At 40.2% G+C, this 22569-nt stretch overlaps 1 protein-coding gene across 4 annotated transcripts in view; it reads left to right on the plus strand.

Annotated features, from left to right (window-relative positions):
- NCKAP1L (NCK associated protein 1 like) overlaps nucleotides 1-22569 on the plus strand; it is a 46342-nt gene that overhangs the window by 3118 nt on the left and 20655 nt on the right. For 3 of the 4 annotated variants that reach the window (XM_023210881.1, XM_023210878.2, XM_023210879.2), the window contains exons 3-18: nucleotides 546-638; nucleotides 7840-7896; nucleotides 8371-8513; nucleotides 9616-9706; nucleotides 9795-9932; nucleotides 12045-12093; nucleotides 12191-12347; nucleotides 16383-16439; nucleotides 17043-17139; nucleotides 17683-17792; nucleotides 17956-18088; nucleotides 18503-18584; nucleotides 18766-18824; nucleotides 19038-19183; nucleotides 20502-20634; nucleotides 20938-21057. In XM_023210881.1, the coding sequence (XP_023066649.1) occupies nucleotides 546-638; nucleotides 7840-7896; nucleotides 8371-8513; nucleotides 9616-9706; nucleotides 9795-9932; nucleotides 12045-12093; nucleotides 12191-12347; nucleotides 16383-16439; nucleotides 17043-17139; nucleotides 17683-17792; nucleotides 17956-18088; nucleotides 18503-18584; nucleotides 18766-18824; nucleotides 19038-19183; nucleotides 20502-20634; nucleotides 20938-21057 (1665 nt within the window). The remainder of the gene's footprint in view (nucleotides 1-545; nucleotides 639-7839; nucleotides 7897-8370; nucleotides 8514-9615; nucleotides 9707-9794; nucleotides 9933-12044; nucleotides 12094-12190; nucleotides 12348-16382; nucleotides 16440-17042; nucleotides 17140-17682; nucleotides 17793-17955; nucleotides 18089-18502; nucleotides 18585-18765; nucleotides 18825-19037; nucleotides 19184-20501; nucleotides 20635-20937; nucleotides 21058-22569) is intronic. The other variant, XM_023210880.1, reaches the window with a different exon arrangement.

Consider the following 22569-nt stretch of genomic DNA (forward strand, 5'->3'; position numbering starts at 1 on the left):
TCTTTCTTTCTTTCTTTCTTTCTTTCTTTCTTTCTTTCTTTCTTTCTCTCTCTCTCTCTCTCTCTCTCTCTCTCTCTCTCTCTCTCTCTTTCTTTCTTTCTTTCTTTCTTTCTTTCTTTCTTTCTTTCTTTCTTTCTTTCTTTTGTTTTCGATATGGAGTCTTGCTCTGTCACCCAGACTGGAGTGCAGTAGTGCAATCTTGGCTCACTGCAACCTCTGCTTCCTAGGTTCAAGCGATTCTTCTGCCTCAGCCTCTCGAGTAGCTGGGATTACAGGTGCCCGCCACCATGCCCAGCTAATTTTTGTATTTTTAGTAGAGATGGGGTTTCACCATGTTGGCCAGGTTGGTCTTGAACTCCTGATCTCAGGTGATCTGCCTGCCTCAGCCTCCCAAAGTGCTGGGATTACAGGCGTGAGCCTTTGTGCCCGGCCTCAACCCTCTTTAAGAATGTTTTAGGTATAACCACTGTTCTTCTTGAGTTACTTGGATCAATTGTCTTCTTCTTTTGCATTTTTTATATTGTTTTGTTTTGTGTTTCTCTCAGCAACATTTAGGACCAGTACATCGTGAAAAAGCCGAGATAATTAGATTCCTCACCAACTACTACCAGTCATTTGTGGATGTTATGGAATTTCGGGTGAGCTCTCTTGAGCCCTTTCCAACATAGGCAAGGTCTTTCAGAGGCTATTCTTTCTTTAGATGTTCATGTATTTGCTTAAAACAAGTTCTAGAAAAAATGAGAGAGATGTACTGATATGGAGAGATATCTAAGTTGTACTGTTAAATGAAAGCAAATTTAGTATATGATAAAATAGTATATGATACATCACATTTCTATTTTAAAAGAGTATGTATATATGTATTTAGTAAATACCTAGGAAAGATCTGGAATATTTTACATTAAATTGTTAAAAATAACTACCTTTGGGGATTATGACTGGCTTCCATTTACTAAAGCTATGCATTTTTTTTCTATTTTAAAAATTGTGGGCTGGGCGTGGTGGCTCAAGTCTGTAATCCTAGTACTTTGGGAGGCCGAGATGGGCGGATCACGAGGTCAGGAGATCGAGACCATCCTGGCTAACATGGTGAAACCCCATCTCTACTAAAAAAATACAAAAAAACTAGCCGGGCGTTTTTTTGGTGGCGGGCGCCTGTAGTCCCAGCTACTCAGGAGGCTGAGGCAGGGGAATGGCGTAAACCTGGGAGGCAGAGCTTGCAGTGAGCTGAGATCTGGCCACTGCACTTCAGCCTGGGCGACAGAGCGAGACTCCGTCTCAAAAAAAAAAGAAAAAAAAAAAAAAAAAGAAAAAAAAAATTGTGGTAAAATACACATAATATAAAAATTATCATCTTAACCATTTTTTAAGTATATAGTTCAGTGGTATTAAGTATATTAATAATGTTGTGCAACCATCTTTTCACCTTGTAAACCTGAAACTCTCTACCCTTTGTGCAATAATTCTCCATTTCCCTTTCTCTCCCGCCCCTTACCATCACAACTCTACTTTGTTTCTGTGATTTTGACTATTCTAAATACCTTATGTAAGTAGAATCATAAAGTATTTGCCTTTTTGTGACTGGCTTATTTCATTAGCATAATGTCCTTTAGGTTCGTCTCTGTTGTAGCATATTGTAGAATTTCCTTTTTAAGCTAAATAATATTCTATTGTATGATTATACTACATTTTGCTTATCTGATCATATGTTGATGAACACTTAGGTTGCTTCCAAGTTTTAGCTATTGTAAATGATGCTGCTATGAACATGGGTGTACAAATATATCTTCCAAACCCTGCTTTCAATACTTTCAGTTATACACACGGAAGTGGAAATGCTGGATCATATAATAATTCTATTATTAACTTTTTTTTTTTGAGATAGGGTCTCACTCTGTTGCCCAGGCTGGAGTATAGTGGTGCAATCACAGCTCACTGCTGCCTGGACCTCCTGGGCTCAGGTAATCCTCCCACCTCAGCCTCTTGAGTAGCTGGGGCTAAAGGCACATGCCACCACACCTGGCTAATTTTTTGTATTTTTTGTAGAGATGGGGTATCCCCATCTTGGCCAGGGCGGTCTCAAACTCCTGGGCTCAAGCTATCCACCCACCTTGGCCTCCAAAGGCTGGACAGTGCCGGCCTATTTTTAACTTTTTGAGGAACTGCTATACTGTTTTCCATAGTGGCTGTACTGTTTTACATTCTCACCAACAGTGCATAAGGGCTATACTTCCTCCACATCCTCACCAACAATTGTTACTTCATTTTCTTGAGAGAAGCCATCCCAATGGGTGTGAGGTATTATCTCATCTAGGTTTTTATTTGCATTTTTGCTAATAATTAGTGATAATGAGCATTTTTCATGGGCTTATTGGCCATTTATATATCTTCTTTGAAGAAGTGTTTGTTTCATTCTTTGACCATTTTTGAATTGGATTTTGTGTGTGTGTTGAGATTTAGGAGTTCTCTATACAGGTTGAGTATTCCTTATGGAAAATTCTTGAGAACAGAAGTGTTTTGGATTTCGTATGTTTTCAGATTTCAGAATATTTGCATTAAGCAGTTCAGCATCCCTAATCTCAAAGTCTGAAATTTGAAATGTTTCAATGAGCATTTCCTTTGAGTGTCATGTTGGTGCTCAACAGGTTTCAGATTTTGAAGCATTTTGGATTTTCAGGTTAGGGAAGCTCAATCTGTATAAGCTATATATCTTTGCATTATTTGAGCTTTAAAAATTTCAAGTATTTTTCCACAATATTTTATTACAAACCTACTGTAAAACTTCTAGAATAGTACAATGAGTATTCTTATACTCTTCTCCTGGATCTCCTAATTGTTAGTATTTTGCCACATTTTCTTATCCTTCTCTATTTTTTAATGAGCTATTTGAGTTAGCTGCATACATCATGACATTTCCTTTCCCAAATACTTAAGCATACATCTGCTAAGAGCAAGAATATTTTCTTACCCAACCCTAATATAATTATCACACTCAGGAAATATAACATTATGGCTGGGTGCTGTGGCTCACGCCTGTAATCCCAACACTTTGGGAGGCTGACGGGGATGAATCGCTTGAGCCCAGGAGTTTGAGACCAGCCTAGGCAATATGGTGAAACTCCATCTACACCAAAAAAAAAAAAAAAAAAAAAAGAAAGAAACAAAACCCCACCCAAACTAATATACAGCCTATATTCACATTTCTCCAATTGTCTCAAGGATAATACGTTGGATTTAGTTATGTCTCCTTCATTTTTAATCTAGAATGATTTCCGGCCTTTGTCTCATATGACACTGACCCTTTTGAAGAGTCCAGGCTAGTTATTTTTGAGAATATCCTTCAATTTGAATTTGTTTTATTGTAACGGTTTTTGGTAGCAATACTACATGAATGATATTTTATATGAATTTTAAACAATGAGCATGTATTATTTTTATAAACAAAAAATAAAAATTATTTAATGTGATGTTTTTGAAAGAAAAATTGATAAGGTATTTTAAACATTTTAAAAATTAATGTAGTAATATTACCTTCAGAAATTTGTCATAAGGAAACAATTTTTTCTTGGGGAAATAAAAAAGACATGTATGAGAATATACTCCATTGCATTATTTATGATAATTACAATGTGATAATTGATATATCCAATAAACAAAGGTTTGGTTAAAAGTTTAGAGTAGGTGCCCACAAATGAATATTCTGTAGCTGTTGAAATATACATATATATACACACACACATATACATATATATACACACAAACATATACATATATATACACACACACATACACATATATATTTTTCCTTTTCTTCTTTTTGTTTTCGAGGCAGAGTCTCACTCTGTTGCCCAGGCTGGAGTACGGTGGTGCAATCTCAGCTCACTGTTGCCTCTGCCTTCTGAGTCTCCTGCCTCAGCCTCCTGAGTAGCTGGGATTACAAGCACATGCCACCACGCCCAGTTAATTTTTGTATTTTTAGTAGAGATCGGGGGGGGGGTCTCACCATGTTGGCCAAGCTGGCCTCGAACTCCTGACCTCAAATGATCTACCTGCCTCGGGCTCCCAAAGTGCTGCGATTATAGGCATAAGCCACCGCACCCAGCCGATGATATATTTTTTATATGAATTTGTATAGAAAATGTTCATCTTACATTGTTTAACATAAAAGCAAATTGCAGTACAGTTTAAGACAGATGTAAGATGTCCCTAAAATGTATACTTACATAGGTAAATATGCACATAAAGAAGATTGGAATTCCTGATCAGTGGGATTATAGTTTAAAAAAACAAATTAAAATTAAACTTGTCAGTATTTTCTAGTGTTTCTACAATAAACATGTATTATTTATGTATTCAAGAAATAATGCAAATTTTAGCCCTCTGAGCAACCCAAACTTGTGGTGGCATTATAGTATTTTTTCAGATGATACAAGAATAATGTGTTCTGTGCCTACCCTAGGAAGCAAATCCAGGATATTCAGTAGATCACATAGTGAAGAGAAGTGAGGACAAGAAGGACTGTAATGTATGTATGAAGGAGGGTCAGGTCTGAGAGTATTCATTGCGGAATTGAGAGTAGTGGTTAGGAAGAGGGTAGGCACTGGTGAAGGCAGTGGGAAGAATGTTGGAAGCACATAAAAAAGTCCCTTACCGAGAAAAGTTGAAGGGCAAAGGAGATTTTAGAACACCTGGTTGCTGCAGTTGTAAATAAAGTTCTGAGCCCAAGGTGTTTGGTATGGCTTGTTTAGGAAAGAAGGGGAAATAGGGACATGGAAGTATGATGCACTGTTAAGTAGGCACTGAATTGGACAGACTCGGTTTCAAATCTCAGCTTTACCACTTACAAACTGTATGACTTCAGATAAGAAACTCTTTAAATTCCAGTTTCCTTATCTATAAAATGGGAAAATAAGATTTACTATGTGAGGCGTCTGTGAGAATTAAATGAGATAATGCATGGACAACATCTAGCTTGGTGTTTAGCATATAGTAAGACAATAGACCAACACATATTATTTCTGTTCCCTTCTGATTCTTGTCTTTAGTGAATAAGACCTGCTTAGTGACATTGGTCACGTGAGTGGCTGAAAGTGAATTTCAGCTATATTCCACTGGAGTTCGGTTGTAGGCTGGAGTCGTAGAAAGGCATTCCTAGCAAATGAGGAAGTATAGACCTAAACAGAGGTCATGTAGCATACAGGGAAAATCAAAAGCTCTGCGTTGAAATTCTAGTACCATTCCTTACTAGCTCTGTGGTCTTAGGCAAGTTTCTTAACTGTTCTTGTCCTTGGTTTCCTTATCTGTTAATTTAGACACAGTCTTTTTTGGGAAGATAAGTAAGAAACACTTTTCCTACAGATTTTAATAAATTTTGACAAATGTATATGCCTGTGTAACCACCACTACAAAGTATTTAATATTTCTATCACTCCAAAGGTTCCTTGTGCCTTTTTTTTTCCCTTCAGCCAACCCCTACCCTTCACTCCTGGCCCCAGGCAACCACTGGTCTACTTTCTAGAATAGACTTTTCTTTTCTAGCAGTTCAAATAAATGGAATCTATACGGCATGTATTCTTTTGTGTCTGGCTCCCTTCACTCAGCATAATGTTTCTGAGATTCATCTATGTTGTTGCATGTATCATTGATTCAGTCCCCCTGCCCCCACTTTTTTTTTTTTTGAGACAGAGTTTCGCTCTTGTTGCCCAGGCTGGAGTGCAATGGCATGATCTTGGCTCACTGCAACCTCTGCCTCCCGGGTTGAAGGGAGTCTCCTGCCTCAGCCTCCCAAGTAGCTGGCATTACAGGAATGCACCACCACACCCGGCTAATTTTGTATTTTCAGTAGAGATGGGGTTTCTCCATGTTGGTCGGGCTGGTCTCAAACTCCTGACCTCAGGTGATCCACCCACCTTGGCCTCCCAAAGTGCTGGGATTACAGGCATGAGCCATGGTGCCCGGCCTCAGTCCCACTTTTTGCTGAGAGCTATTCCATTGTATGGGTGCGATTTATCCATTTACCTGTTGATAGACATTTGGGTTGTTTCTAGTTTTTGGCCATTATGCGTAAGTTGCTGCAAACTTTCAAGTACAAATCTTTGTAGGGACATATTTTTCATTTCACTTGGGTAAATCTAGAAGTTGAATTGCTGAATAACATGGTAAGAGTATATTTAATTTTATAAGAAATCGCCAAACTTTTTTTCAGAGTTGTTCCATTTTATCCTCCCACCAGTAATATATGAGAGCTTCAGTTTCTCTATATTCTCATCGGCACTTGCTATTATTAGACTTAAATTTTAGCTATTTCAGTGGGTGTGTCATGGTATCTTATTGTGGTTTAAATTTGTATTTCCCTAATGGCTAATGTCATTGAGCATCTTTTCATGTGCTTATTTTATATATATATATATATATATACATTTTTTTTTTTTAGACAGAGTCTCGCTCTGTCACCCAGGCTAGAGTGCAGTGGCATGATCTCAGCTCACTGCAACCTCTACCTCTCAGCTTACTGCAACCTCTGCCTCCCAGGCTCAAACAATTCTCATACCTCAGCCTCTTGAGTGGCTGTGATTACAGGCATGTGCCACCACACCCAGCTAATTTTTTTTGTTTTTTTTTTGTAGTAGAGATGGGGTTTTGTCCTGTTGGCCAGGCTCTCTTGAACTGCTGGTCTCAAGTGATCCTCCCGCCTCAGACTTTCAAAATGCTGGGATTACAGGTGTGAACCACCATACTTGGCTTCATATTTTTTTATGGTGTTAAGTGCCTGTTCAAATCTTTTGGCAACATATTAAAAAATGTGTATATATATATTCCTTAATCTATCAATTTTACTTTTAAATGAAAGTACCAATATTCAGTGGATAAGGCTAGGAACTGGGAACAAAACGAATCAGTGGGAGAAAGGCTAAATGAATTGTGGTATACCATGGGCTATTATGCAGCTATGAAGAAGAATACATTCGTGCTCTAGGAGATGACTCTGAGGACTTTTGGCAAGTAGGATTGAATGAGCAAAGCAAACTGACAATCAGGGCATAATATTATCTCAATTTCGTAACACAAATAATGACCAAAAAACTTGTCTCTCTCTCACTCTTTTTCCTTTTTTAATCTAATAGTATTATATAAATAGGGAGAACAATAAGAAATTATTATAAGAAAAATAATATCAGGTTGTTAAAGTGGTTTACTTGGGCGTTCTGCAGGATGGAGGGTGGGTGCTGATGTTGGGGGAAAGATGTGTCTGCAATAAAAGTGCATATTAATTTAGGTAAAATTATGTGTGAAAAGGAAAAGAATCCCTGTCATACTAGAATGAGAGTTAAATGAAATATATGCAAATTACCTAGTAAGTACCTCACACATAGTGAACTGTCAGTAAATAGAAACTCATGGAAAATTGGATAGTATTCCCATCTGTTAATGATTAACTCCTGAGAACAGGAGATAGAATCCAGGAACAGATTCACTTTGTGGTTTGTCAATACAAATGGTTTGATTTTTGGCATTTTTGAAACTACCTATTACATAATCTACATTTTGCAACATTTTTTAATTTGGAGGAATAGGACACAGGGATGATAAGCTCAGGAAGAGCGTGTGTAATAAAATAGTTGTGCCTGTGGAAATGTAGGCGTTTGGCAATGTAGCTGATAGGGGCCCGCTGGTGGCTTACTAAGGAGGAACTTCCTCTCTCTTTTTGACAGTGACTTTCTTTTGTTACTTGGTGGCTTTCTAGGACCTCTAAGGAAGAGGTCCCTTTCGCTCAAGTTCTGGTAGTGCGTCACCTTCTCTTTGATTTTTATTAATTCTTGTCTTCATTTCCACCCCCAGGATCATGTATATGAACTTCTCAACACCATTGATGCCTGCCAATGCCATTTTGATATCGTAAGATCCTTGGCAATCTCTTCTATCGTAGAGTCAAAGAAAAGGCCAGGTCTAGGTTGGGAGATCTAGGTCTAGTCGCAGGATAGGGTGGGAAGGGACTGGAAGGATGGCTGTTTCGTTTATTCCTTCTCAGGACTATAATTGTTTTGTAAAAAGTACTGAAGTGAAAATGTATTTACATGTTAAGCAGATCAGCAATGTGATTTAATTAATTAAAAAATTACATAAAAACCTTCTTCACCTTTTCTATCTCCTAAAAGCTACGTTATTTCCTGGCCTCCTTGTATCTTTAGCTCACTTTTAGCCCCTGATTTTGTTCCAATTTTCTTATTCTTCTTTTCAATCCTGTGAGTTCCTACTTCTAAATAGATTCACTCAGAATCTGTTGAGCGCTGTCCAGAGTGGTTGGGGAAAGAAGGAGCTCCAGGCTAATTGGCCATGCTGTCCTTGGGTTCCTGTGTATTTTCCTTGCAGAATCTCAACTTTGATTTCACTCGGAGTTACCTGGACTTGATTGTGACTTACACCTCAGTCATTTTACTTCTGTCACGGATTGAAGATCGACGGATACTCATTGGCATGTACAATTGTGCCCATGAGATGCTGCATGGGCATGGGTAAGTAAAGGGGATAATATTGTATGAAGAGTCTCACACATGGTGCTATGGTGTAGAGAGTCCCTCATGCAAAGAAAATTGATGCCATGATTTCTTATATGAGAATCTCTAATCTACATTGACCCAGGCAAAATAAGGTATGCTTTAACATATTCAGTTGACTCTGAAACAACGTGGGTTTGAACTACATGGGTCCACTTTATACATGGATTTTTTTCAACCAAACATGGATTGAAAATGTAGTGTTCGTGGGATGTGAAATCCACCTATACAGAGGGCTGATTTTTCAAATGGTGTGGGTTCCGCAGGACTGACTGCGGGACTTCAGTATGCACGGGGTATTGGCATACGTGGGAGTCTTGGAACCAATCTCCCTGCCTATACTGAGAGACAACTGTGGTTAACTCTTGAATATCTGCTAGTGGATTATCCAATTTGCATCATCTCTGAACAATTTTTAATCCTGAACTGGCTTCTACTCTGATTTTCAGGTTATTACAAAAGGCAAAGAAAATTATTTTTAGTGTTAGTAGGAATAAAACTAGTGAGGTAAATCCATTAGAAGTAACTAATGCATGATAATACATTCGAAGCCACATATAAATGGATTGTGAATTGTCTGCAGTTCTGTCCCCTTCCATTAGTGCAAATATAAGTATTTAAGGGCTGAAAACATGAAGACTAGGGGAATCAGAGTGGGTCGTAGCACATCGTTCTATGATGATGTGCGTTCCCACGTGCCTATGTAGATACCGAGACACATGCCTTACCCGTTAGCTTTGGATATTTATATATCCTTTTGGGTTGTGTAATGATTTGGATCTAGGCATATTACTTGATTTTGAACTAATTAACAGATTTATAGAGTACCTATCATGTGTCCAACCCTATTTTTGGTGCTTATAAGGAAGAAAATTTCATGGACCTGCCCAAAATGAAATGGTTCTGTTTAGCCATAGCTTAGTACACCTGAGCCTGGAGTGGGGTATCTTTATATGTAATTTACAGTTTAGTATGTATATCTTTGGAGGTGGTGGGGAGTGCCAGCCTATGCACATATCTTTATCCTACATGCAAACATAAGAGTTGTGCTTTCTTCTAGTGACCCCAGTTTTGCCCGTCTGGGTCAGATGGTCTTGGAGTATGACCACCCTCTGAAGAAGCTGACAGAAGAGTTTGGGCCTCACACAAAGGCAAGTTCCCTGAGAGTGGAGAATTCCTCAGGCAGAAGTATATTGTCCTCATCATTGCCGCTAAGGTTTCATTTGCTTTTCCCCACAGGCTGTGAGTGGAGCCCTCCTCTCTCTGCATTTCCTCTTTGTCCGAAGGAACCAGGGGGCTGAGCAGTGGCGCAGTGCCCAACTTCTCAGCCTCATCAGCAACCCCCCAGCCATGATTAACCCTGCCAATTCAGATACAGTGAGTGCCCTTTTCCTTTTGTTAGTGGAAGCATTCTCTTTGCCAAGGCCATCATCTCTGTAGAGGATACTCCTTTCCAGAAACATCAGGACCAAAAAATGCTTTAGTCTTCTTCTAGGATATGTCTCTAAGTTAAGCACTTCTTGTAGCTAAAAAATCATGGTTGGTTTGGGGCTTTTGTTTGGATCAGGGTTAGTGGTTTAACAAAAGTCATCTATAAGCAGTTAGCCTGCCCACAGAAGGAATTTAGTAAATATTCATAGAATGAATGAATGGATGAAAGAGTCATTAGGCACCTATTAAGCCTGGCAGCAACTTGATTTTAGGAATCAATTAACTTATATTTATTTTTTTGAGACAGTGTCTTACTCTGTCACCCAGGCTGGAGTACACTGGCATGATCACTGCTTACTGCAGCCTCCACCTCCTGGGCTCAAGTGATCCTCCCACTTCAGCCTCCTGAGTAGCTGGGACTACAGGTGTGTGCCACCATGGTTGGCTAATTTTGTTTATTTTATTTAATTTTTATTTTTGAGACAGAGTCTCACTCTGTCACCCAGGCTGGAGTGCGGTAGCACGATCTTGGCTCACTGCAACCTCCCCATCCTGGTTCAAGCGATTCTCCTGTCTCTGCCTCCCAAGTAGCTTGGACTACAGGCACACACCCCCACACCTGGCTAATTTTTTTTGGTGTGTGTGTTTTTAGTAGAGACAGGGTTTCACCATGTTGGCCAGGCTGATCTTGAACTCCTGACCTCAAGTGATCCGTGTGCCTTGGCCTCCCAAAGTGCTGGGATTACAGGCATGAGCCACTGTGCCCAGCCTATTTATTTTTTTGTGGAGATGAGGTATCACTATATTGCACAGGCTGGTCTCGAACTCCTGGGCTCAAGTGATCTTCTTGCCTCAGCCTGCCAAAGTGCTGGGATTATGTGTGTGAGCCACTGTGCCTGGCCAGGAATCAATTAATTAATAGATGTTTTTGTCTGATGACTGTGGGCTCAAAGTCCTTCCCTCAAAGAACTTATAGTCTTGTAGGGAATATATGCCATGTAGTCATAAAAATACAACTGATGGTACATAATTAGTGATAAGTGCCAAACGAGTGATTTACACTTTAAGTGGTAAAAGAATCCAAAGGATTAACTATCACAGGGAGAAATCATGAGAAGGTTTTTGAGTCTTGCTCTCCTCATTTTATTGTTATTAAAAATATCTGAACTGTTGAAGATAAGTTATGTTAAACCTTTTGCTTATTCTGACTTCCAGCCCAAGTTCCTCTTTCTTTTCTCAACTGTATTGTTTTTCCCTCACTCCACTTCCAGTGCCTCATCACCTCCATTATTGGCAGGCTTCCCTGCTGTTGGTTTATCAATGTGCCCTAAACTAGTCTGGTAAAATAAAAGTTAGTTAAAAAAAATTTTAGAGGCCGGGCGCGGTGGCTCAAGCCTGTAATCCCAGCACTTTGGGAGGCCAAGACAGGCGGATCACTAGGTCAGGAGATCAAGACCATCCTGGCTAACCCGGTGAAACCCCATCTCTACTAAAAAATCCAAAAATCTAGCCGGGCGAGGTGGCGGGCGCCTGTAGTCCCAGCTACTCGGGAGGCTGAGGCAGGAGAATGGCATAAACCCGGGAGGCAGAGCTTGCAGTGAGCTGATATCCGGCCACTGCACTCCAGCCTGGGGGACAGAGTGAGACTCCCTCTCAAAAAAAAAAAAAAAAAAATTTTTAGAGACAGGGTTTTGCTCTGTTGCCTAGGCTGGAGTGCAGTGGTACAATCACAGCTCACTGCAGCCTTGACCTCCTGGGTTCAAGATATCCTCCTATCTCTGCCGCCTGCGTACCTAGGACTACAGGTGCACACCACTATGTCTGGCTAATATTTCAATTTTTTGTAGAGACAAGGTCACACTGTGTTGCCCAGGCTGGTCTTGAACTCCTGGCCTCAAGCTATCCTCCTGCCCCTGCCTCCCGAAGTGTTGAGATTAAAGGCGTTAGCCACCGCCCCTGGCCAAAAGTTAGTTTTGATACTCAGATTCTAGCTTGTCCTTTCTCCTTTAGAGGAAGGCCAGGTTAAATAACTGATCATGTTTGCTTCTCTTCTCACAGATGGCCTGTGAGTATCTGTCTGTGGAAGTTATGGAGCGCTGGATCATCAGTAAGTTTAGTGGGATTAGGTGGGAGTGGATGAAGCAGCAAGTTACATGAAGAACAGGTTCTAAAAGTCTTCCTCTGCACTGTTTTCCCACCTACAGTTGGGTTTCTTCTTTGTCATGGGTGCCTCAACTCCAACAGCCAGTGCCAGAAGCTGTGGAAGCTGTGTCTGCAGGGCTCCCTGTACATCACCCTCATCCGTGAGGATGTGCTGCAGGTGCACAAAGTCACCGAGGACCTGTTTAGCAATTTGAAAGGGTGAGAAACACGAGAGCCAAACTGATCTTCCTTGAACAGTTTTTAGTCCCCCCAACATCCTTTTTCAGTCTCCACAAGTGTTCCCAGATACTGGTGGTAACGATTAATTCTAACTATTGAAGAAACATAGATTAAATACCTACTATTAGCTAAGTGCTTCACTGGGTTTTAGAGATACAATAATGAATGAGATAACATGGAGGTTAAGAGCATAGACTCTGAAACCAGATTGCTTGGGTTTGAATTCAGGCTCTACCACTAGTTGTGTGGCCTTGGGCAAGTTGCTCAAATTTCCCATGCCATTACCTCAATTTCCTCATCTATAAAATGTGGATAACAGTAGTACCTCCCTATGGCCTACCTCATAGGGTTGTTATGAAGAATAAAAGGGTTATTATTTGTAAAGCAGGTAGAAAAGTTCCTGGTACATTGTAAGTGCTATGAGCTTGTTAAAGAAAAAAAAAAGACAGTTTCTGCTCTCGAGGAATCTATAAATTGGTAGAAAATAAACAAATTGTTTGATAGAGTAAGAGATGATAATGTGTAAACCAAAGTACTGTGGAAGCATTTAGAAGGACACTTAAACTGGCCTTTCAGGATCTGGAAAGACCTGGAGACAGGTAGATCCGAAGGGCTAAACAGTTGAAGAGAGAGAGAGAGTGTGTGTGTGTGTGTGTGTATGTGTGAGTAATTGTGTGTGTGCGCCTGCGTATTGGGTAGAAAGGTAGGGGAGCTGCTTGAGGCAAAGAAAGATATTGTAGGCAGAGAAACTATCAAGATTTTTGAGGCAATAAAGAGCATGGCAAGTTTTGAGAAGTTCATGTAGTTCAGTGCATGGGCAGCTGGGTTATAAAAGTGAAGATGTTGAGAGATGAATTTGGAGAAGTAAATTAGGATGTTGTATGCTTTGCTATGGAGTTCGAATCCATCCCAAAGAGGATGGGGAGCTATTGAGTGATTTCAGACAGGGGAGTGACATGATCATATCTGCATTTGAGAAAAGATCATTCTGGCTGCATGGAAGAAAAGAAATTACATGGGCAAAACTAGAGGCAGAGATTAATTAAGTAAATTAGGAGGAATTGAGGATGATGTCAATGTTTCTGGCATGGATATCTGGCATTCCTTAAGATAAGAGAGCATGTGATAAAAGCAAGTTTGTGGGGGAAAGATTGTGTGCTTAGTTTTAAACAGGTTGACTTTGAAGTGTCTGTGGGACACTGAAGATAGATGTGTTAGGCCTTCTACTTTATGATTCTAGAACTTGGGAGTGAGGTCTGGATTCAGATAAAGATTGGTGAGTTGGTAATCAAAGCAGGAGAGTAGTTGAGATTACTTTGGAGCACATGTGGAGTGAGAACAGAATGGGATAAACCTCTGTGTACGTTGATATTTAAAGGCCAGAGAAATCAGTGGGAGATACTGAAAAGAAGAGGGAATAGAGAAGCCAACAAAGAAAATGTTCATTGGATTTGGCTGTAAAGATGGTTTTAGTGCCCATCTTGTAAACAACTTGAGTGGTGAAGTTGAAAGCTGGGCTGCAGTGAGTTTAGGAGCAAGTGAGAGATGTAGAATTTAATAAACAACTCTTTCAAAGTTTGACTGTAAAGGGAAGAATAGAGAGAGGTAAAACCATATGGAGTGGGATTAAGGAAAGGGTCAAAATACCAATATTTTTTTCTGGTTGCAAATAAAACATCCAGAAATGTAAAAAGTGCAAAGTGGAAGTTGGCTACACTATCACCTCCCAGAATAGTTTGATGTGCATCCTCCAGATGTGTGTGTGTGTGTGTGTGTGTATAAACACATAAAGGTGGTATGTATTTTCAACCTTAGGAAAGTAATTTTTAAAAAGCAGTGGATCCACACTCTACATTATGTTCTATGGTTTGCTTAAAAAAACTTACTATGTTTTGGATATCTTTGAATATCAGTCTATAGAGACTTATTATTTTTAACAGTTGAATACTATTACTTTATGTGGTTTTAACATAATTTATTTACCCAATCCTCTATTGATGGATATTTAAACTGTTTCCATTTTAAAAAATCATTATAAACAATGCTATAATGAACATTCTTAGACATATATCTTTGTGAATCTGTGAATATTTTTTCTTTTCTTTTCGTTTTTTTTGAAACTTGAGTTTTGCCCTTGTCACCCAGGCTGGAATGCAATGGTGCCGTCTCAGTTTACTGTAACCTCCACCTCCCGGGTTCAAGCATTTTTCCTGTTTCAGCCTCCCGAGTAGCTGGGATTACAGGCATGTGCCACCACTGGCTACTTTTTTGTATTTTTAGTAGAGACAGGGTTTTACCATGTTGGCCAGGCTGGTCTCGAACTCCTGATCTCAGGTGATCACCCACCTCGGCCTCCCAAAGTGCTGGGATTATAGGCATGAGCCACCATGCCTGGACTTGAATCTGTGAATATTTCTATAAGGTAAATTCTTAGAAGTGGAATTGCTGAAGTAAAGGGTATATACATTTCAAATTTTAATAGTTCTTACCAAATTGCCCTCTAATCAGTTATTATCAAGAGCCTATGAGAATACTGATTTCTCACTCTCAACAACTAAGTATTATCATTAAAAACCATTGCCAGAGTTAAGAAAGAGTAAATCTGAGATTAATAATTAGAAGTTACAGGAGGTAGATTTGGGCATCTGCATGAAGAAACTTTCTGATGATTACTGCTTCCAAGGAATGGAAGGGATATTTGAAGGGTGTTCGGTTCTCCATCACTAAGAGCAGCAACTAACTTGTATGATTTATAGTTTAGGGAGTTCTTTGACGTAAATGATCTAATTTATCTTCATGAAAATTCAAGAATAAGTATTAATATCTTTTTTTTATAAATGAGAAAATGGAGGCTCAGTCTCAGTGTCACTCAATAAAAGGTGAAATTAGGACACAATTCCAGGTTTTTGGACTCTGAATCTTTTCTCTTTCCACTGTGCTCTGCAGAGATTGAAATAATTATCCAACAGGATTGCTGTGAAGTTGAATGTTGATTTAATTAAGATACTTTCCAACTCCAAACTTCTTTGATTTTATGCTAGTTCAATAAAGTAGTGGTTTGGAGAAAGGAAATGAGAGGTGATGAAGTCCCATTAATGTGGTGGCAATAGTGATACAGGACAAGAGAAAACAAATATAAGGAACATAGAGAGGAAAGAGTCTAAGATCATGCTGGTATTTTGAGCATGGGTCACTAGTAGAAAAAAAGAGATGTGGTTAGGAGAATCAAATATTGCAGAAAATTAAAAACAATGAAAAGGCCTTCTAATTTGGTGATTCAAAAGTTCACATTGACCTTAGAGAGAGCAGTTGCTTAGTGCTGAAGGCTTTGTGGGATTCAAGGGTCAGTGAGAGGTGAGGAAGTAAAGAGAGTACAGGTGTCTCTTTGGAGAAGTTTGGTGGTGTGGGAAAATAAGCAGAGTTCGGTGGATTGTCAGGGTCAAGCAAGGGTCTTCTTAGAATAAGGGAGGCTTTGAACTTATTTGTTGGGAGAAGAGAATAAGCCAGTGGAGAAGGAGAGATTAAAGTATCAAAAAGATAACTGATAAAGTGAAATTCTAAAAGGAAGTTGGTGGGAATGGGACCCAAGGTAGAGATTGAGTAACTACTTTTACTTGAGAGCAGGGCCTGTGCTATATTTATACACTCTTCCCTTTATTTCCCTCAAACCTGGAAGAGTGCCTTGATTTGAAGGAGTCAAGGCAGGAGCACAGGAAGAGAAGTCTAGCTCCAGCTTTGCCATCAAAGCCCTATGTGACCTTGACAAGTCATTTCCCTTCCCTAGGTATTATTTTCTGTATCTGTAAAATTATGAGGTACAGTTGAATTATCTTTAAGCTGTGAGTCTTTTATTAATAGGCTAGGGTGAGAAGCAGGGTTTGGAAAGATCCGGCCTGTGAGGGCTGCCCATGCTCCCACCAGGGTGTAGGCTGGACTCTCTGAGGGCTGGGAAGGTGAGGCAAGGGCCCTAATGGGCAGTATGGTCAACCCCACTGTGCTTGTGTCAATCCTCAGGTATGGCAAGCGAGTGGCAGACATAAAGGAGAGCAAGGAGCATGTAATTGCAAACAGGTAAAGGGTGGTGAATGCGCTCTCTGAGAGGGGATGGAATAGGATTCTCTTCTCACTTTTGTTCTCACCTAAGCCATCCTTAGTTTCTGTACAGCTTTATTGCCTCAACCTAAGAACTTGCTGCCCCATACATTCTTTTTTCTTTTCTGTCTTTCTTTCTTTCTTTTTTTTTGAGACGGAGTCTCGCTCTGTTGCCCACGCTAGAGTGCAATAGCATGATCTCGGCTCACTGCAACCTCCACTTCCTGGGTTCAAGTGATTCTCCTGCCTCAGCCTTCCGAGTAGCTGGGATTACAGGCACCCACCACCACGCCTGGCTAATTTTTGTATTTTTAGTAGAAACAGGGTTTCACCATGTTGGCCAGGCTGGTCTTGAACACCTGACCTCAGGTGATCTGCCCACTTTGGCCTCCCAAAGTGCTGGAATTACAGGCAAGAGCCACTGCTCCCGGTCCTTTTTTCTTTTTAAACCAAGTCTAACTTGAGCATTGAACCTTCCTTCTGCCTGATATCCCTTCCTAAATGTAGCTTTCTTCTGTGCAGCCTGTGGAGGGTTTTTAAGGGTGGGAGAGGTGATAGTCATGTTCCCCTTTTCTTCCTTAGTGGCCAGTTTCATTGTCAACGGCGGCAATTTCTGCGGATGGCAGTGAAGGAGCTGGAGACTGTGTTGGCTGATGAACCGGGACTGCTGGGTCCCAAGGCAAGAGGAAGAAATGTTGGGAGGGGGATGATGGCCAGTGATAAGAGACTGTGTAGCTACATGGCATTCATGAGATTTTGCCTTTCTGAGGCAAAATGTGATTCATTTGTATGTGTATATGCTGATTCCCTTTAACCTTCTTGGAGTACCCCAAAACTTTGTGTATCTCTTTTTTTGGCACTATACATAGTATGTCATGTAGTATAGCTACTTTTATACTTGTCTTATCCTCTATTTGAGTGTGAACTAATTGGAGACAGAGCTTGTTTTTTTGTTTCAAACCACATAAATGCCCAGTAAATATTTCTGAAACTTAATTTGATAGGGAGAGAAGGGTACTAATTGTGAGCTAGTGTCAACATGTGTACCTGTCTGATTGTGTGTTGTATAGTTGAGGTTTTTTGATGAGTCTGAATGTTTATTATTGGACACTGTTGTGGCTACACAATTACATCCACACGTATATTATCACGGTAGTTTTCTCTGTGTTTTGAAATCCATTTTTAAAGTTGAAAATTCTAATAGTCTCTACCCTCTCCATAGGCTCTTTTTGCTTTCATGGCCCTGTCCTTCATTCGTGATGAGGTCACCTGGCTGGTTCGCCACACAGAGAATGTCACCAAGACAAAGACACCTGAGGACTATGCTGACTCGTTAGTACTTGACATGGCTAAGAACCTTGTCCTTAGATGGACTGGGGACAGGGAGGCATCAGATAACCTCAGGAGGTCTCAATTTCTGCCCTGTTATCCCTGTGTATGTCTCAGTTCATATTTCTAGTCTTATTCATCTCTGTTCTCATCCTCAACTTCATAGGAGCATTGCAGAGCTACTTTTCTTGTTGGAGGAGATTAGGTCTCTGGTCCGAAGACACATCAAAGTGATACAGCAATACCACCTTCAGTACTTGGCAAGATTTGATGCTCTTGTGCTCAGTGACATCATTCAGGTAAACATCATGTTTAATTGATTATACTTTGGAAATTTCAGGATGATCCCTAGTGATTTTCCTATTGAAACCACTCTGGCTGAATCTCATGCTCTGTAAGTTGGGTGTCAAAAAGTCCAATCTGCCCCGTTATATTTGTTAAAAGAAAAAGAAAGGACTAATAATCTCAGTAGTCTTTTTTTTCCCCCCACTAAATGAAACTACATAGAAATAGGAGAGAAAAATAAAGAGAAACTGGGTGTTAGAATGTCAGGGAACCCAGGAAGTTTCCTCCATCTCTTGCTTGGCTTTTTCTCTCTGTTTTTGGCACTTAGCAATTCTTTCTACCTTCATACACTGATTGAGCCTCATGGTCCTAGTTTCTGTCCTAGGGAACCTATGCCCACTTGACAATAACTGTAGCTCCTCTTTTAGAACTTGTCTGTGTGTCCAGAGGAGGAATCCGTCATCATGTCCTCATTCGTCAGTACCCTCTCCTCTCTGAATCTCAAACAAGGTAACTGGAGGGAGGTGGGGGAGGCAGGACATATGTGAGGATGAACATCTTTTATCTGGAAATATTGATCTTTGAGCCAGGAAGTAGGACAAGATATCTTTGAAGAGGATCTACCGTTCTATGCAGTTGGATATTGGTGTGCTGTTTACTGTTTCCTTTTATACTTCTGTTTTTCTTGTAGTTGATAATGGAGAGAAATTTGAATTCTCAGGATTGAGGCTGGACTGGTTCCGCCTACAGGTAATGATCTGTTCCTGTGAAAGATTCCCGTCCTCAGATTCTTCCTCCCCCACAATCTGTTCTCTTTTCATCTCCTAAATTTGCTTTATGGAGTGAGTCAACTTTGAAAACTGCTAATTGGACAAGACATACTCAGGCCAAACTGTAATTCCAAGGCTGGGGCCCTTTTCATTCATCTTATTTTTCTCCACCCTTTCCCAACTCCAACTGCAGGCATACACTAGCGTGGCTAAGGCCCCGCTGCACCTGCATGAGAACCCTGACTTAGCCAAGGTGATGAACCTCATTGTCTTCCACTCCCGAATGCTGGACTCAGTAGAAAAACTGCTGGTGGAAACTTCTGATCTGTCTACTTTCTGGTATGTTTTGGTTCAGAGCTCTCTTTAAAAAGTTTTATTGTTTCCTTTTTTCATTTTTTTCTCCATTATGCCACTTACTTCAAGGAAATTTTTTTAAGGTTTTTTTATTTTATTTTATTTTATTTGAGACAGGTCTCACTATGTTGCCCAGGCTGGTCTTGAACTCCTGGCCTCAAGCAATCCTCCTCCTTTTACCTCCTGAGTAGCTGGGATTACAGGCAAGACCCTCCAAGCTTGAATTAGAGCTCTTTATCAATTCATTTGCTCTCTTGCCTGGCCTCTGTGGAGGACTGTAATTCCCCTAGACAATTGGAAAGTGTCACTTTTTTTGAGATCTCCTTAAGATGCTCAAATTCCACAGCTCACTTGTGTCAGCTTTTTAGGAACTTGAAGTTGATTCCCTTTTGTTCTGTATTCCCTTTTGTTCTTTTGTGGAAAGCCATTTGGATTTTACATAGTCTTCCCTTCTCTGGGGTAGTTAGCCCACATGTCTAGTTTCAGTCTCCTCTCTTTGGAAACTTTTTCAGTTTTGTTTTTTTTACTCTAGGAACATTGTGATTTAAAAGTGACAGGAAAAATTTTGAGTTTTAGTGGACAGGAGTGAAAATAATTGAGAGGCCTAGGGAATAGGGCCTTTGGAGAATGAGCTGAATGAGTTTGTCTTCCTTAGATAGCACTTGACCTTTTTAGGCGATCACCGTTGTACATAATTCCACCCTTTGAAGGATCAAACAAACAAGTGGAAACACCATGTGTTGCCTCTGCCTTCTGTAAGCAATGAGGTCGGGGAAGATATAACACCTGTATGTGAAAAGGACATCAACGTAATACTTACAAATGTAAGAAAGTGTAAAAGAGTACCTGAAGTTGAGAGGACATGGGTTGAGGAAAGATCAGTCTCATGGGATTAATTTGAGAAGATTTTCTGGAGCCTGAGTGTTAAATTTTGGGAGGAATGTGAATTAACGCTACTGAAGGACTTCCAAATTAGGGGGAATGGCCCAAATCATGCCAAAGTTCTAAGGGAGGAATAGCAAATTTTGTGCAAGCAAAGGGAAGAAGATTATCATTAAACTTGCCTGAGGTCCTTTATAAAAGTCTGGAAGAATTAAGTTTCTTGGGTTCCCTTCTATCTTAAGGGTAGGGAAATTAAGGAGGGAGCGGTAGATATCGGTAAATGTTTTTTGAAAGAATGAACATTCTCTCCGCCTCAAAGGGACTAGCTCTTAAACTCTATTTTTCTTTTCTTTTACTTTTTACTCACCACTTTAATAACAAGGACTAAACCCTGATTTAAAGTCTTCCCGTTTCTCTACAGCTTTCATCTCCGTATCTTTGAGAAGATGTTTGCCATGACCTTGGAGGAACCTACCATGCTGCGTTATGCCATTGCTTTCCCCCTGATTTGTGCTCACTTTGTCCACTGCACTCATGAGATGTGCCCAGAGGAGGTAGGTATCCTAAACTCCAGACCCTGTCCTCTTTCTAGTCACATCTCATCCTTATCACCGAAAACACGGTTCCAAGGATTGATTTTGGTTCCAGAAACGGTATAAACATAGATGTATGATATAAGTCCCTAAATATCTCAGCTGGATGTAGAATGTATCCTGTCTCTGGGCCTCAGTTTCTTCTTCTGTAGGAATGGGTAAGAATCTTCTGTAAAATTCAGGCAAGGGATGAGAGCAGTATTGTGAGGAAGAAGTGGCCATCCTGGTGATGACGATCTCTTCTTTGGTCCCTCTTTCCCATAGTACCCCCACCTGAAGAACCATGGTCTTCACCACTGCAACTCCTTCCTGGAAGAGTTGGCCAAGCAGACCAGCAATTGCGTCCTGGAGATCTGTGCTGAGCAGCGAAACCTGAGCGAGCAGGTAGGCTCAGCCTTCCCTGTTTCACTCTCCCCTCTGCTGGCCCTCAGTGCCTTCTCCCCTATCTAACTTTGTTTCCCTCTCAGATACCAAGCTCAGTAACTCTTTCTCTCAAGTATGGCTAGGGCCTTTCTGTACTTGAGTTTATGGCAGAATTCTTTTCCTAGTGTAGTCCCTTCAGTCTTTCCTCCCTTAGGACTGGATAGAGGTGTCTAAAAATACTCTTATTTGAACAGCTGTACTCCAACGAAATCTGTGCTCTCACTTGAAGAGTTCTGAGAGATGAGTTAACTTTCTAATTTACTTCCCCTCCTCTCTTTGCCCTGAGTACACATACTAAGGACAGTGGCCCCCAGGTCACCTGTCTTGTCTCATCTTTCTGTCTATCTGCATCCTAATCTGTGGCTAGCTGGACATTTTGAGGCACTTCTTCTGTGTTTATCCTCAAGGCTGCTTTCTTGCCTTTTTCTTCTTATTTTTCCCCTCTCTTCTCTTGACTGACTCTTAGCACTTCGTCATAATTAGTTCAACCTAAATTTCAGAAAATTTGAAAATGAGAAACTTGTTTTGCTGTTACCCTGGAGTCTTTTGGGTTTTCCAGACTACCCACATTTCCTGGGTTTGAGTCAGGCTTGGTAAAGGGTAGTGTGTGTGTGTGTGTGTGTGTGTGTGTGTGTGTATACAGATGCACAGTTACATTATTACTTAACCTTTTTATTTTTCATATGAAAATTACATACAATGGGGATAAAAATACTTTCTTCATGGAAGTGTCATAAGGATTAAATAGAGTACATTTAATATTTGATATACAGCACTCAATAAATGTTACCTGTTATATTAGTTGGAACTTACTGAGCACAAAGCCCTGTGCTGGGTTTTTGGGTGGGGACCCAGAAGGAAGGTACACAATTCCTGCCCTTGGGAAATGTCCCAGTTTAAGAGAAAAGGGAGTATAAATACATGCTCGAAAGAAATTTAAATAATTAATGCAAGAAGATATGCAAATGAGTACAATTGCAGGTATATTCATCACTCAATATGCTTAATCTCAGCCAGAAGGCTGAGAGAGCCAAGAAGAGATCATCAGTCAATATGAGTAACTGCTACATGTAAGAACACTGGTAAAAAGATTTGCTCAGTGCTGTCTCAGAGATGACTAAAACATGACGTGAGTAATGTTCACACATACCAGAACTTTTGCAACCAAATGAGTATAGGCTTTCTAAAGTTAACATTCTGAGTAAATAATTAGTGGCATTGCCATTACCAGTGGAATTACATATTTTGGAACTGCTTTCAGAATCTACTACAGACAGATAATCTTTTGCGTAATCTCAGGGTTGACACATCTTTTTCCATCAAGGTGCACTTGATTTTTTTGAAACAGCCAAGAGTTTGGATTTAAAAAAAGAAGGCGTGACTATAAAGTAACAAAACTGGTTTCCTCGTGTGGCTGTTGTGCTGCTCTCAGAGTGATTGCAGCTGAGGAGCTTCCAGACATGCCCTGCTTAT

This window comes from Piliocolobus tephrosceles, chromosome 10 (assembly GCF_002776525.5).
Source record: "Piliocolobus tephrosceles isolate RC106 chromosome 10, ASM277652v3, whole genome shotgun sequence".
Lineage (NCBI taxonomy): Eukaryota > Metazoa > Chordata > Mammalia > Primates > Cercopithecidae > Piliocolobus > Piliocolobus tephrosceles.